The sequence below is a fragment of the Nyctereutes procyonoides genome, unplaced genomic scaffold, assembly GCF_905146905.1.
Source record: "Nyctereutes procyonoides isolate TBG_1078 unplaced genomic scaffold, NYPRO_anot_genome, whole genome shotgun sequence".
Taxonomy (NCBI): domain Eukaryota; kingdom Metazoa; phylum Chordata; class Mammalia; order Carnivora; family Canidae; genus Nyctereutes; species Nyctereutes procyonoides.
This window is the reverse complement of record NW_026575030.1, coordinates 3,320,350-3,334,395: the sequence shown is the minus strand read 5'-3', so window position 1 is coordinate 3,334,395 and position 14,046 is coordinate 3,320,350. Positions and strand designations below refer to the sequence as shown.

The window sequence follows — 14,046 nt, the reverse complement described above, 5'->3', positions numbered from 1 at the left end:
AAGGAGGAAAGAGGAAAAGAAAAGAAAAGGAAAGAAAGAAAAGGAAAGGAAAGGAAAGAAAAGAAAAGAAAAGAAAAGAAAAGAAAAGAAAAGAAAATAGAGCTTTGATTTGTAACTGTTGCCGATTTCCACAGTGTAAATGCTCCCACCATGGCCAATTATCACCAGATTCCTAAATGTTTCACAGCTGACCCTCCCTTGCTTGTACACACCAGCTGCAATACACCACTAGCTCTGAGCAAATTCTTTCCTTGTCGTGTGTGATTCTGAAAAGCAGTGGCCCAGGTGAGGGCTGGGCATGGCCAGGTGATCCTAATAGCAAGCCCTCTGCCTGCTGAGGCTGTTAAGCACCAAGCTTGGATTGCTTTCTACCCAGAATGAGACTTTCTGAGGCAGCTCAAGTGACAGGATATAACTGTGCAGACAACTCTACGTGGCATAGGCAAATGCAAAGTGGGACTTCTCAAATTCTCCCCAACACTTTCCACCCCTACCTGGTACAGTCCATTTTAATGACAGCTCCAGCCTTTCTGTTCTAATCAGGCTTAACGGTTTGGCGACTCCTCTTCAAAGCCCTCTCTAGCTTTTCTTCTCCTTGAAAACTCCCTTCTGGCAAGGCTCAGGGTGGGTGACAGGAGCTACTTTAGTGAATTCATATTTTGAGCTGCCAGGAGGCCCATTAGGGGTATAATGTTGGAAGGCCTATAGAAATTGTGTAGAAATTTCACTTGGCAATTCACCTTGTAGGTGAACACCATGAGCTATTCTGTAGATTTGAAGTGACTATTTAACTTGTAAGCTTCTTGAGGGTACAAGGTTTTGTGTGTGTGTTCCCCACAACGGCCATCATGGGGTCTTGGGAAAAATAAACCCTTATAAACATTTAATGAGTTCTAGGTTGGAATTCTCATTACTGAAAACATTGTCATCCCAACAGAGAGCTTTCGTTGACTTAATACCAAAGAGTGAGTAATTTGGGAATTTCAATTACCATGAAAAATAAGTGGAGCAAGATTCTTTGGTAGGAAGTCCTTACATGGTATCCCATAATACTTCTTTTTTTGTCATGTAAAACACATAGTCTTAGAAAATAGGACTCAATGACAATTTAGTGCAATAAAAAAACAAAAACAGAAACAGAAACATAGCTTTCAAAGTAAGCAGAACATGACCCCTTTGGGAACTCATCCTTAATAGCCTTAGGAGCTCTCCTACTCTGGGTAATTTTCTTAGTCTTTCTGAGCCTAGTTACCTGGTCTCTAGAATGAGACTGGTAATAACCACTTTGTACGTCTTTTGTGAAGATGGAATGAAATAATCTGTGAAAAGTTCTGGAATGGAGTCTTGGGAGCAGAACTCATGGTAAGCTCCCTACCCCACATCATTAGTTGAAGGAAGCCCACATACATGTTCCAGATACAGCCAGGGCACCTTGACTGAGTCCCCTGACAAATTCTCACTTTTTGATGGTACATGCTTGGTTTTGCTGTGAATTTCTAAGGTGTGTGGGGTTTTTTGTTTTTTGTTTGTTTTTGTTTTTGTTTTGATTTCTAAGGCAACATCAGTGACACAGAGATAAAGGTCCTTTTCCACACAGAGACTGGCAGGTCTAATGAGCTGGGGGTAGGGAATGGGGAGGACGGAAGCATCTTGAGTATTAGCATCTCTGGAAATGTTTAGGGGGAGGAGAGAAGCTATTTCTTCAGGGCCCAACCTGATTAATAAGATGATGGGTTTGAGATTCTGTGGGATGGATTTCTCTCCTTTCTACTTCGTGAGGCTTCTAGGTTTCCAGGTTATTTTAATGATATGGTAGGTATCAAGCAGGAGTGATCAGCCACAAATCCCAGGTCTAGAAAGCATATCTCTGAAAGATAAGGGCAGATCACTCCACAGGGTACTTAACAGATTGCCCCACAATTAATATATGTTTCTTGGTCCAATTTAGCTGTGAATGGTAAAGTAGGGAAATAGCTCCTCTCCGCTTGGTTGGAAACACACTGAGCACCAACTATGTGTCAAGCCCCAGAGGGATAGTAAAAAGGGAAAGGGACTTTATTTCCATACCAGGACCTTACAGGGTAGATTAAAAGGCTATATATGTTTGTTATTTAGTTGATCTTTCTTCCTATATTAGAAAATGGGTTTCCTACTCAGAAACAAGCAGAGGGGTTTTCTTTCACTCTTAGAAAAGTAAGTAATGGTCAACTTCTGATGTTTTGAAATACTGCATTTCTTTACAGATACTAAAGAAGTTTGGGACCTGAGTCCTGACCTTCACGGGGCATGCAAAGAAATCTGAAAGAGTGAGATAAATGGCCTTTTGAATTTTTACAGAAAACGACAAACCCAATGCTTTCCCAAGTTTTGGGGCAATATCAGGCAAATGCACGGTGAGGAGTTTGAGGCTTCATCTACAGCTTTGTTTGCTTATTATCTTTTTTTAATAGGCATGACTTTCTATGTGCACAGAATGGTCGCAGTGTATGGGTTAGGACACAGGAGTGGGAATCAGGGGTCTGGGTTTCATTCCAAGAATACGTGAGCACCTTACAGAGCACTGGCAACCAGTTGGGTGCTCAGGATAAATGAAAGCAACATGGCAGCTCCCAGATGAGGTCTATGGAAACACATTTGAGGTAGCAAATAGTTCTTCTCAGTAGGGTCTTAGGAGGAATCAGAGAGAAGGTAAGATAGAGTCTTAAAGGAGGAGTAGAATTGGCTAGAATGAGTGGGAGACCAGCGTTCCAGGCAGAGTGAACAGTGGCATACACATTTCATGACATTGAGAAGGCAACAGGAACTATAGACGGGAGAGTCTAGACCAGTGGTTCCCAAGTGTAATGTACATTCCTAGGGCTCTTGTTACGTGAAGTCTGAGGTGATACCTGAGACAGTGCCAGTTCTAACAAGTTCCTGGCTGATGCCCCCCCATACATAGTATAGGGTGGTGGTAGAGTGTGGGGTGTAGGAGTAAACATGGGGCTGGATAGAGGAAGGAGTGAATGGCAAGAGCAAGGGCCTGCCACCTTGGGCTGACTGCTCCCCCCTGGCATGTTTCAGCTGTCCCCACCATCATACTGGTGATAGTATTTATATCATACCCAATCTCCCATGGGCTCTAGTGAGGCCCTCAGTCAATACCCTCTTTCACTCCCAAGAGCAGTGACACTAGATTTTTAGCATTTTCCTGAAATTTTCTGTCCACCCCCTACCACCATGGCCTCATCAAATACTCTGCCTCCTAATTCATAGACAGAAAGAGAGATTATGAGATAGAGTTTTCTTAAGGTGCCAAAGTCCCTACCCAGAGCCCACCTGTGTTTTTCCTTTTTTCTTTGTCCTTTTTACACCTGTCCTTCCCTCTGCCTAAGGCTGAGCCCTCTGCTGCGCCCTGGAAGGGGTCCTCTCTTTCCTTTCTTTCCTTTGGCTTCTTGTGGTCCTCCATTCACCCATCACTCTCCTTTTTCATGTGTGTCCCATCTTTCCCTTCCTTTCTTCTGCTACAGATGTGTTCAGGGCTCTCCTTTCTTGTACCTGCCCCCCCCCCCCCCCCGAGAAAACAGCCTTGATCCTCATCCTCCCCTAGATATGCTCTGACCTCTCACCCTCCTCCCATAGCTTGATTTCTTCAGAGCAAGTCAACACTTGCTGATTCTCTGCTTCTCCTCATCTGGTCTCTGCAAACTACCACGATCTGACTTCTGCCTTCCCCACTCCAATGAACTGACTTGTCTGAAGTCAACTGTGCCTCTCCAATCACCCAGCCAAGGAATTTCAGTTCTGGCCCTATTTGTTTTTTAATTTTCAGTGTTGATCACTGGTGCCTTGTCTCCCATGCCTCGCTAGATGCCCTCTCTCTCTTTTTTCTAAAATTTAAGTGAAAAACAAAAGAGTTCACCCATTTCTGTCACCTCCGACTCCCTACTACCTCTGACAACCACCAATCTGAATCTGTTCTCTGTCTCTATGAGCTTGGTTTTTTTCCCTTAGATTCCACAAATAAGAGAGATAGTATGATGTTTGTCTTTCTCTGACTTATTTCACTAAGCATAATGTCCTCAAGGTTCACCCATGTTGTTGCAAATGGCAAGATCTCATTCTTTTCATGATACTCCATGGTATATACATATCATATTTCTTCATTCATTCATCCATCAATGGACACTTAGGTTGTTTCCATGTCTTGGCTATTGTCAATAATGCTGCAGTAAAAATAATGTGTATATATCTTTTCAAATTAGTGTTTCTGTTTTCTTCCAATAAATACCCAGAAGTGCAATTGTTGGATCATGAGGTGCTTCAGGTTTAATTTTTATGAGAAACTGCACACTGTTTGCCACAGTGGCTGTACCAATTTACATTCCCATTGATGGTGCACACGGTTTCCTTTTCCCCTATATTCTCACTAACACTTGTTATTTCTTGTCTTTTTACTAATAGCCATTCTGACAGGTGCGGCTTTGATTTGCATTTCCCTGATGATCGGTGATGTCGAGCACCCTGTCATACACCTGTTGGCCATCTCCATGTTTTCTTTGGAAAAATATCTGCTCAGGTCCTCTGACCCTTTTTAAATTGTATTGTGACCTTGTTTTAGTTTTTGTTTTGGTATTGAATTTTATGAGTTCTTTATATATTTTGGATATTATTCCCTTATCAGATATGTGGTTGAAAATATTTTCTCCCATTCAGTAGGTTGCCTTTCCATTTTGCTGATGGCTTCCTTTGTTGTGCAGAAGCTTTTTAGTTAGTCTCACTTTTTCCTTTCTGCTTTTGCTTTTGATGTCAGAGTGAAAAAAATCAATGTTAGGACCTATGTCAAGAAGCTTACCACCTATGTTTTTTTTTTTTTTTTTTTTAGGAGTCTAATGGCTTTAGGTCTTTTTTTTTTTTTTAAAAAAAAAAAGCAGAATTATTCCTTTTGTTACAAAACTTAGTGATTTAATTACTTCTGTACTTTTCCTTATAAGAATAAGATATAAAAAAAAGTCACTACTGATGTTCAAAACCAGAAACCAGATAATCAGACCAAAAAAAATCACATTTATTTCAATAGTTAGAAGTACAAATACAGCAAGTCAGTTCACAATGTTTCAAGATACAGTTTTAAGTATAATGAAAACTTGATATACAAAAATGAAAGGGTAAATAGCAGAAATAAAGCTCAATTTTTAAAAAAAAAATTCAAGTAACCCAAAAACCTTTAGACTAAAATATCCGATTTATGACAATTCGGAAACGCTTTAATTTATAGATACCAGTAGCACATTGCCATCTGAAAGTGCTTCTCAAAGAAGGAGAATCACCCCAAACCAGTCAGCTCAGGACCAGAGTGGAAGTTCTTGGGGCAGGCTATTCCGGATTTGGCTGCCTCACTCTCACTGTCGATCCATACGGTTCGACCCATGATACTTGGATGTTTAGGCAAATTCTAGAAAATGTTTAAAGTTCAATATGAGGCCAACACCCTGCTAAGAGATACTGAAATGGCCACTATATATTTACAAGATTTTAAAGACCCATCTTAGCTTCAGGCCTCTGGTGTTACGGGGGAAAGACAGACTGATACTTTTTCCATTACTTAGAACCTTTCTGTAAGGTTAGCAACACGGCCTTTACAACCTCCTCGTGAAAATCATACTTCGTTATAGATTTACTTATTTCTACACATACAGAACTTTTATGTAAAGTAGAAAAAGTTCCCGCTAGGAAGATAATTAAAGGTTGTTAATGTTCTTTGTATCACTTAGCAGCCAAGACACAGGTTTATTTCTGCTCCGCAGAAGCAAGGTTAGCTGTTCGCTTCAATTCAGGGAGGTGTGTGCTTTCAGGATGGTGGAGAGGAGATATGTATTGCATCTTTTTCTCAATCTTCTTCATCTTTTCATTATAGGCAGTAAATTGAGAGTCTGTTCCGAAAATTCTATCCCACCATGTAAATGTGGAAGCATAGTTTCCGATGAAGTTCATGTGGTGGAAATCATGATGCCGAGAACCAGCATAGAAAGGGATCAGACTTAAAGGGTTCAGGGGAATGTCATAGCCACTATGGACATCAATAGTTTCTATCAAATGAATGGTCACCCATGCCCAAAGGAGAATGACATGATCACATAAAAGCATGATTCCGATGAAAAATCCAGTTCCAAGAATCAGAGTTTCCAAAGGATGTGCATATTCAGCTTCCATTCCAAATGGAGCCTGAAACTCATGATGAACTTTACGAATATATTTATATATTCTTTTGTGATGCAAGAGCCTAAGCAGGAAATAGTGCCAGGTGTCCTCAGTCACCGCACAGCCAAAGCATCTTGCCAAAAGCATATACCATCTTGGCATTCTTTCCCAATCATGAGGTATATTAAAATACTCTGTAAAATAATAAGTTCCACAGATCAAAGGAAGCTGGATACAAAAGTGATTAAAGAGAAGTACTTTAAAACATTTCCATTGGTTTTCCCAGGTTTCTGGTTTATCCTGTTGAATTTTGTACTTTTTCATGAAAGGTATAAATTGAAACAAAAATCCAGGTAAACAGAATAAGAAATAAAGAACTTGGTGAACTATCAAGGATCCCCATGTTGCAATCTGGAACCTTGTATAATTATTCAACATATAGTTCCAAGCATTTTTAAATGGTTCCTGTAGAGGGTTCTCAGGTAAAAGTGAATCTACATACTCCACAGCCAAGGATGCTGAACTAAAGATGCTGATACTTTCATTTGTTGCCATTTTTCAAATCTCTGCAGAAAGCCTTAGAATTCTGGCCAAGCGGCGGGAACGCCGGCTTTAGGTCTTATGTTCGAGCCTGTAATACATTTTGAATTTATTTTTGTGTATAGCGTAAGATAAATGATCCAGTTTTCCCAGTATCATTTATTGAAGGGACTATCCTTCTTGCTTCCTTTGTATACTCTTGCCACTTTTGTCATAAATTAATTGACCTTACATGCATGGATTTATTCCCGGGCTCTGTTCCATCGAGCTATATGACAGTTTTTATGTCAATACTATCCTGTTTTGATTATGATAGTTTTGTTGTATAGTTTGAAATCAGGGAGTATAATGCCTCCAACTTCTTTTTAAGATTGCTTTGGCTAATTTTGGGGTCTTTTAAGGTTCCATACACATTTTAGGATTATTCTATTCCTGTGAAAAATGCCACTAGAATTTTGATAGGGAGTGCACTGGATCTGTAGGTTGCTTTAGGCAATATGGACATTCTAACAATATTAATTCTTCTAATCCACCGACATGGAATATCTTTCCATGATATTTCTTTGTGTCTTCAATTCTTTCATTAATGTCTTGTAGTTTTCAGTACATAAACCTTTTACCTCCTGCTTGGTTAAATATACTGTTTTTGTTTGTTTGTTGTTGTTTTTAAAATGCAAGATCCTGATTTCTTTTCAGCCCTTCTCAGCCTCATTTCCTGGTTCCTCTTTCTGTGTTCAGTCTTTACTAACATGTCCCAGATTTCTAGTCTCAGCTTTCTTCATTTCCAACCCTAAACATTCTCCCTTAGGCACCTCACTTACGCTTGACACTCTGCTGTTCACAGGAATCTAGTCCTCAGATCCTTAAATCTTTGTGAGTTGGTCATATATGTGTATGTGCCTCTCATTTTTTAAAAAACTGAATCTCCCCTTCTCTCCTAAATTTGGTTTTCCTTCTCAGTCTCACTCTAAGTAAATTGTACCCCTGCTTTCCCTTTATCATGAACCCCAAACTTGGGAGTTGTACTTGACTCCTCCCCTTGCCTCACCTGCCAGCAGTAATGGTCCTGTTTTGTGCTCCCTTTGACTGCTATCTCGTTGAACAAGATAGCTTTACTCCATTAGTTAGATTATTTCTTTCACCTCTACATGACCTTTCTGCAAATACCCATGGCTTCCGACCCCAGCCACACAGAATCACTTGGAGAACTTTTAACAATCCTTATGCCCAAGTCACACCCCAAACCCATTACATTCGAATTTTCAGAGGCGAGGCCCAGATTATTCCAATGTATAGCCAAGGTTAAGGCCTTGGCTTTTGTCTCTTCTCCCTCAAATCCATCCTCCACACTGACATTGAGGTGTTTTTCTTAAAACTCAAATTGGGTTTTGTTCAGTTCCCTGTTCAAAAAATCCTTCAATGACTTTGTTGCCTTTGGAAAAATTATTTAGTGTGTTATACAAGTCTTTTTTGGCTTGTTATATGAGACCTTTCATGATCAGCCCTACTTCGTGTGGGTCTATCAAAGGCACCTTACCCTGGCCATTGTGATCCACCCCCACAGGCTTTCTCAAAGCTCTGTGCATGGGCACAGACTCAGTCCTCTGTCTGGAATGCCTGGCCAACTCTCTCTGTGCTTCAATATCCTGTTTAGGTGTTGTCACTTACAAAAAGCCTCTGAGACGCCCCTAGATTAGTTTGAATGTTTCTTCTCTGGGTTTTCTAGCAGCTAGGCTTCTGCTGCAGATCCTTTTCTCTTTCCCTGCCATTAGCACAGCCACTTGATGGTAGGGACTATCTCCTGTTTACACAGTAAGCACTCAGTATGCGTACAGTGAATTTATCCATCCATCTCTTCCCACATCTCTAATAATAAGCTCATGTAGCAAGAGAAAAACAGAGTTGAAAGCTCAATGAGTTGTTATAGCAATGACTTAAATCCAAAGCATAGGCTGTTAGGACATTTCTCCTTCTTCTTCTTCTTCTTCTTTTTTTTTAAGGTTTTGTTTATTTATTCATGAGAGACACAGAGAGAAAGGCAGAGACTTAGGCAGAGGGAGAAGCAGGCTCCCCATGGGGAGCCTAATGTGGGACTTGATCCCGGGACCCCCGGGATCACAACCTGAGCCAAAGGCAGACGCTCGACCACTGAGCCCAGGTGTTCCCTATTAGGATATTTCTCATCCTTATACAAGTGTGAACCTAACACAGGAGAAAACAGTTCCCCTTAAAGCAGCAGCGTTATCCACAGAGGCCTAGCAGAGCTGTTTCCTGGCACAGAAAAGGTGGTCCTGTCCTCTGACAGCACTGTTATCAAATAGGTCCCATTACATCAAGAGTAAGTTTGCTCTGATTTCAGCGGTGAGGTTAAGAGCTCATTTTATATAGGAATGCAAACACCGATGCAACAAAATTTCACTAGTTCAGGCACAGTTTGAAAACAGACCAACTGTGTGTGTGGGGTGATGATATTTACAAATGGATTCTTAATTGTACTGAAGATCTATCAGCCCGGGTACCCTTTCAAACTGATGCTTCTCTTGAGCGTTTGAAATTAGCATCCGGCTTACAGAAGTGTGGGGCATGTGAAATTGCTCAGGTTCACATGCTTCACAAAAGAGATCCTGCTGGACAGTGCCTCCTCCACTTTGTGAAAATGGGTATGAGAATCACCTGGAGAGCTAATAAACTGGGCAGGGGCCCGGGCTTACCAAGAATGGACAGGGTCTGGACCTTCTTCCCAAGTTCCCTGGCAAATTCTGATCCTTGCCAAGGTTTTGGTGAGGGTGACCACCATTTGGCTATGGTCAGCTGCCACCCTCCAGCCCAGTGCTTTTTAACACAGGTTGCATATTAATATCCTACCTGGGGGACTTTCAAAAAAATCCCAATATGCAGGTCTTACCCCAGGCCAATTAGACAAAAATTTCTGAGAGTGGGACATTGATAGTTTTAAAAGCTCCCGGAGGATCCTAATGGGTCACCTGGAGGTTTGAGGATCATACCTCTAGCTTACTGGTCCTCAGACTTGGCTGAGCATTAGAATCACCTCAGGGGTTTCAACAGATATGTCAATACCTGGGTAGGCAGGGTATACAATAGTATCAAGAGATACTATTGTAATTGCTGTGGGATGCAACCACCCACATCAGGATTTGTAAAAGTTCTCTGGCAATTCTAATGTACAACAAAGTGTCAGAATTATGACTACAGCTCATCCTCCCACAGTTCCTAGCAGAGCCCATTTACCTTGATAAAAAGAATCCATTGTCATGAGAAGATGAGAAACCCAACCTGTTGGGAACATATTTATCCTCCTGGCTTACCTAAAGTGACTGAGGGGGGAGTTCCCTCCAGAAAAATAGTTATGGAAAGGGAGCAGAGTAAGTTTATAGATTAAATTCATTAATACAAGGAGCCCAGCTGCCTGTACCACCAACTGAGCACCCCTGAGTTCCCCAGCTGCCTGAGTGACCTCAGTTGCCTTGGCAGGTAACCATGCCTTCCTGAAAACATGCAGAGTGGCTTTCCAAATAATAAACGGATACTAATGGACTCAATTATTGTACATTTCTGAATTTACAATAATAATTTACAATGCATTCTAAATGCATTGCTAATGGCATTTTCCTCCCTTCTTTCATCATGTGTTTAAGACACTTCTCCTTATACTTCCCTATTAACAGATGTCAGACTTGAGTTAGTGCCCTGTCTTGGGTAGGTAGGTAGCTGTCTCCACCACCTTGAAAAAAGGCATCATGTGTCACCCAGAAAGGGTCTAAGTGGTGCTACTCTCCATCTTATCTTAGAAACTTAACACTACAGGGATATATTCACCTAACAATTACAGTGAGTCACTGGTGAGGATTCTCATATAAAACTTTTTTGGGGGACATCTGGGTGGCTCAGCAGTTGAGCCTCTGCCTTCTGCTCAGGGCATGATCCCAGACTCCTGGGATCGAGTCCCATGTCAGGCTCCCTGCATGGAACCTGCTTCTCCCTCTGCCCATGTCTCTGCCTCTCTCTCTCTCTTTCTCTCTCTCTCTGGTTGTCATGAATGAATAAATAAAATCTTTTAAAAAAACCTCTTTTTTAAAAAAAAATTAAGGTACTCATTGGTTTACTTGGATGTTGAATATATAGGATAGTGGTTTTCAACTTTGGCTACACCCTGGAATTATCTGGGGAGCTTTAAAAACTATTGATCCTTATGACTGCCCCTTACAGATTCCAACTGAATGAGGTGGTGATGGGCTAGGGCAATGGGAATTTTTTTAAGGCTTCCAAGGTGATTCCAGTGTTTAGCAAAGGGTGATTACACTGATATTTATCAGTAAGAGACTGAGAAAAGAGAGGCAGAAAGACCCATAGAGCATCTCTCCTGAGGACTCTCTGAATCAACAGAGGCATTTGTCCTATTTAGAATCTTTATGAGCACAGGTGGTTGGGTGAGTTTTCTAGGAGACTGGAAGCAAGATTAGGCCACAGAAAATAATCTCAACCTGGAGTCTTTCTTTTCAATGGCCTTTCATTCTTCTGGGAGTGTTCACCTAGGGCTGCTGTCCCATGGCTCCTGCTGGCTCCCCCCTTCCCCATGGCCCATCAACCTTTGTGCAGTGTTACCTGAGAGCCACGGATGCAGGAGAAAAATTTGGTATCCTACTGAGGATAAGCCAGGGAAGAGGGAAGTGTGAAGTGTGAGATCCTAAAGTAGCTCAGGATAAATGCTGGGGCCCCACACCTGGTGTTGCCCTCCCAGGTAGACACTCCCTGGTCATAGTTATGATTTTTCCTTCCATCAGCTTTTCCTCCAATCCCTTTTCCTTTCCATGAATGCTTTCCTGTCCTGTATACAATATCTTCTGAGTCCCAATGATGGAACTGGCTGTGATGGCCATTGTTGATGACCTACCCAGCTCCCATATCCATCCACCTCTTTCTTGCCCACAGAATCCATAATTGTCTCTAGCCTCTGGGCCAGCAGCAGGTGGTGAAACTTGCTATTAGTTCAAACAGGAGTTTCCTATATTGGTTGCATATTAAGAACACCTGAGGAGTTCTTGAAGCGATGCTGATACTTGGGCCCCACTCCCAGAAACTCTGATTTAATTGGTTGCTGGTAGATATTCAAAGCTCTCAGGTGGTTAAAATAGGCAGCCAGGAGTGGTCTGGGATAGTCATGGCACTTCAATTCCCCATACTAATGGTTGTTTCAGGATTGGGCAATGATGCCATTTTGACCAAAGGAACACGAGAACATAGAGGCAGGGTTGGGAAGATTTCGAAAAAGATTTTGTCGGCATTAAGAAAGGATAGTCCTTCTTCCTCCTGCATGGTTTTAGGAATTGTTGGGGAGAAGGAGATGCTTGGAGCCACTGCTGCTGTCCTCTGACTGTGAGTATCCCTGCCAGACGGCATAGACTTTCAATATGAGTGTTGTAGAGTAGAGTGTTAGGAAGAACCGAGGAAACTGTGAAGGCCCTGTCTTCCAGGCTTCTTGCTTGGCAGGGCTGGGTGTCTTCCAAGCCTGGGTCAGAAGCGGGTCGTGATCCCAGGTTCAGAATTTCCAGAGAGGCATTTGTGAGCATGCCCTGTTAGACATGCACAGCACCCCTGCTGAATGTAAAGCTCCTCCAACTCTGATGAAGCTGCCCACCCACCGCAAAGGGGCCTCCAGGAACAATGGTTTTGCTGGGCAGACTTTCTGGGGAAGGGAATTCTGCTGCCGAGAGCTTTGTGCCATGATTGAAGGCAGTTGGAAGTCTTGATAGAGTCTGGCTGATTTGGGCTTGAATCCTGGTTACTGATTGTGTGAATTGAGTCAGTGAAACTCTGTGTCTTGGTTTTACCATCTGTACGAGGGGTTAACCTCTATTCCCAAGGGTTGTTGCTGTAGTTCCTTTAATAGATTGAACACAGTGTCTGGAATTCTCTAAGTCTTTACTGTTGGTGGCAGTGTTGGCTAGTTTTGACCTATTGACTCTGTACTGCAATGAGCAAGAGGTAAAATCATTGAAAAGAAAGAACAGAACTGGTTATCATTCCTAGACCTGACTACTGCTTTAACAGTTTGGAAAGACTGAACAAGTTTTTCCTGTAGTCCTCTCTGCCTGAAATCTGTCAACATAATTTGAGCATGATTTGCCAAGTCAACACAGATGCCGGGTCAGGTGTAAGTGAGCTCTGTTTCCAACTCAACTGCTGATGGGCTTGACTGACACACGGAGCCCATGACCGCCTGCTGCTGGTTAGGCAAAGACAGCGGCTGAGCTTGGGGTCACGCTTTTCCTGAGGCTGCACCCCACTGGGAACAGGAGCTGTGATGGAGAGAGAAGGCTGGGGAGCCTGTCAGGGTTGGGTCCTCCAGGTTTGGAAGTGGAGCCCTAGAATTGGGTGTCTCCCAGTTTCAGAGTGGAGGCCACACTGGGGCAACCACTTTCTCTCAGGGTTGACTCTCAACCCCCACCCCTCACCCCTCTCGAAGCAGGGCTGTGGTGTGGGTATCAGATCATTGTCTCCAGCTGGTTCTAAGGGCTTCACTGAGATTTCCCAGAAGCCTCACTGTCCTTGCCCCCTCCCCACCCAGACTTTTCCTTCTTTCTCCATGTCTCTGGTCCATGTCTGTGTTTTCCCTTCCCTGAGTTTCTCCCCAGTTCAGCTTGACTCTGGGATATCCTCTTTTCCATCTTTCTGTAGGCTCGGACCATCTTACTCCATGTCCCTTCTATCATTTTTGCCCCTCTTAGCTTTCTGTCTTTTCCAGGAAGCTTATTTCTGGTACTTTCATGAGCATCTTCTTGGGAATCTAAAATGTCCTTTACTCCCTGCCAGCCCCCCCCCCCACACCCTTTATCTTCTCTATTTGGGCTTCATTTCCCTGATCTCAGCTCCTGTGTGGTTTCTCCCTAGTTACATCTTCCCCTCCTCCATCACTATCTTGTTTGTTTGTTTTCATCATTGTTGTTTTATTTTTAAATTCCAGTGTCTCTGACTTTGGTCTACATTTAGTTCCAGTATTTTCCCCTTCCATCTTTCTGGGAATCTTACTGTATCACTTTATCAACCATCCTTTTTTCTCTAAAACTTTCCATTTCTTTCTCATGCTTTTTCATCCATTTTTAAATATGTTCAGGTTTCTCCTATCTTAAAAAAAAAAACATGCACCCCACACTTGTGTTCCCATACCCACTGGAGCTGGGTGTCCCCTTTCCTCATGGCATTCATCCAGACTCCTTATATCCCCTTCCACTTCTCTCCACACACAGGAGTGTGGCATCTCCTCTCACTACTTCTGATATTGCCTCTGCAAGGACACAGGGATTGCCT

The 14,046-nt window shown here is 42.5% G+C and overlaps 2 protein-coding genes across 2 annotated transcripts in view; one reads left to right on the top strand and one right to left on the bottom strand.

Annotated features, from left to right (window-relative positions):
* Positions 1-14,046, top strand: part of GPR39 (G protein-coupled receptor 39) — a 201,439-nt gene that overhangs the window by 111,953 nt on the left and 75,440 nt on the right. The gene's annotated exons all lie outside the window — the stretch shown is intronic.
* On the bottom strand, positions 5,770-6,775 carry LOC129503990 (methylsterol monooxygenase 1-like). The gene has a single exon (XM_055316543.1). It carries the CDS (start codon positions 6,733-6,735, stop codon positions 5,770-5,772), a length of 966 nt encoding a protein of 321 aa, XP_055172518.1. The 5' UTR covers positions 6,736-6,775.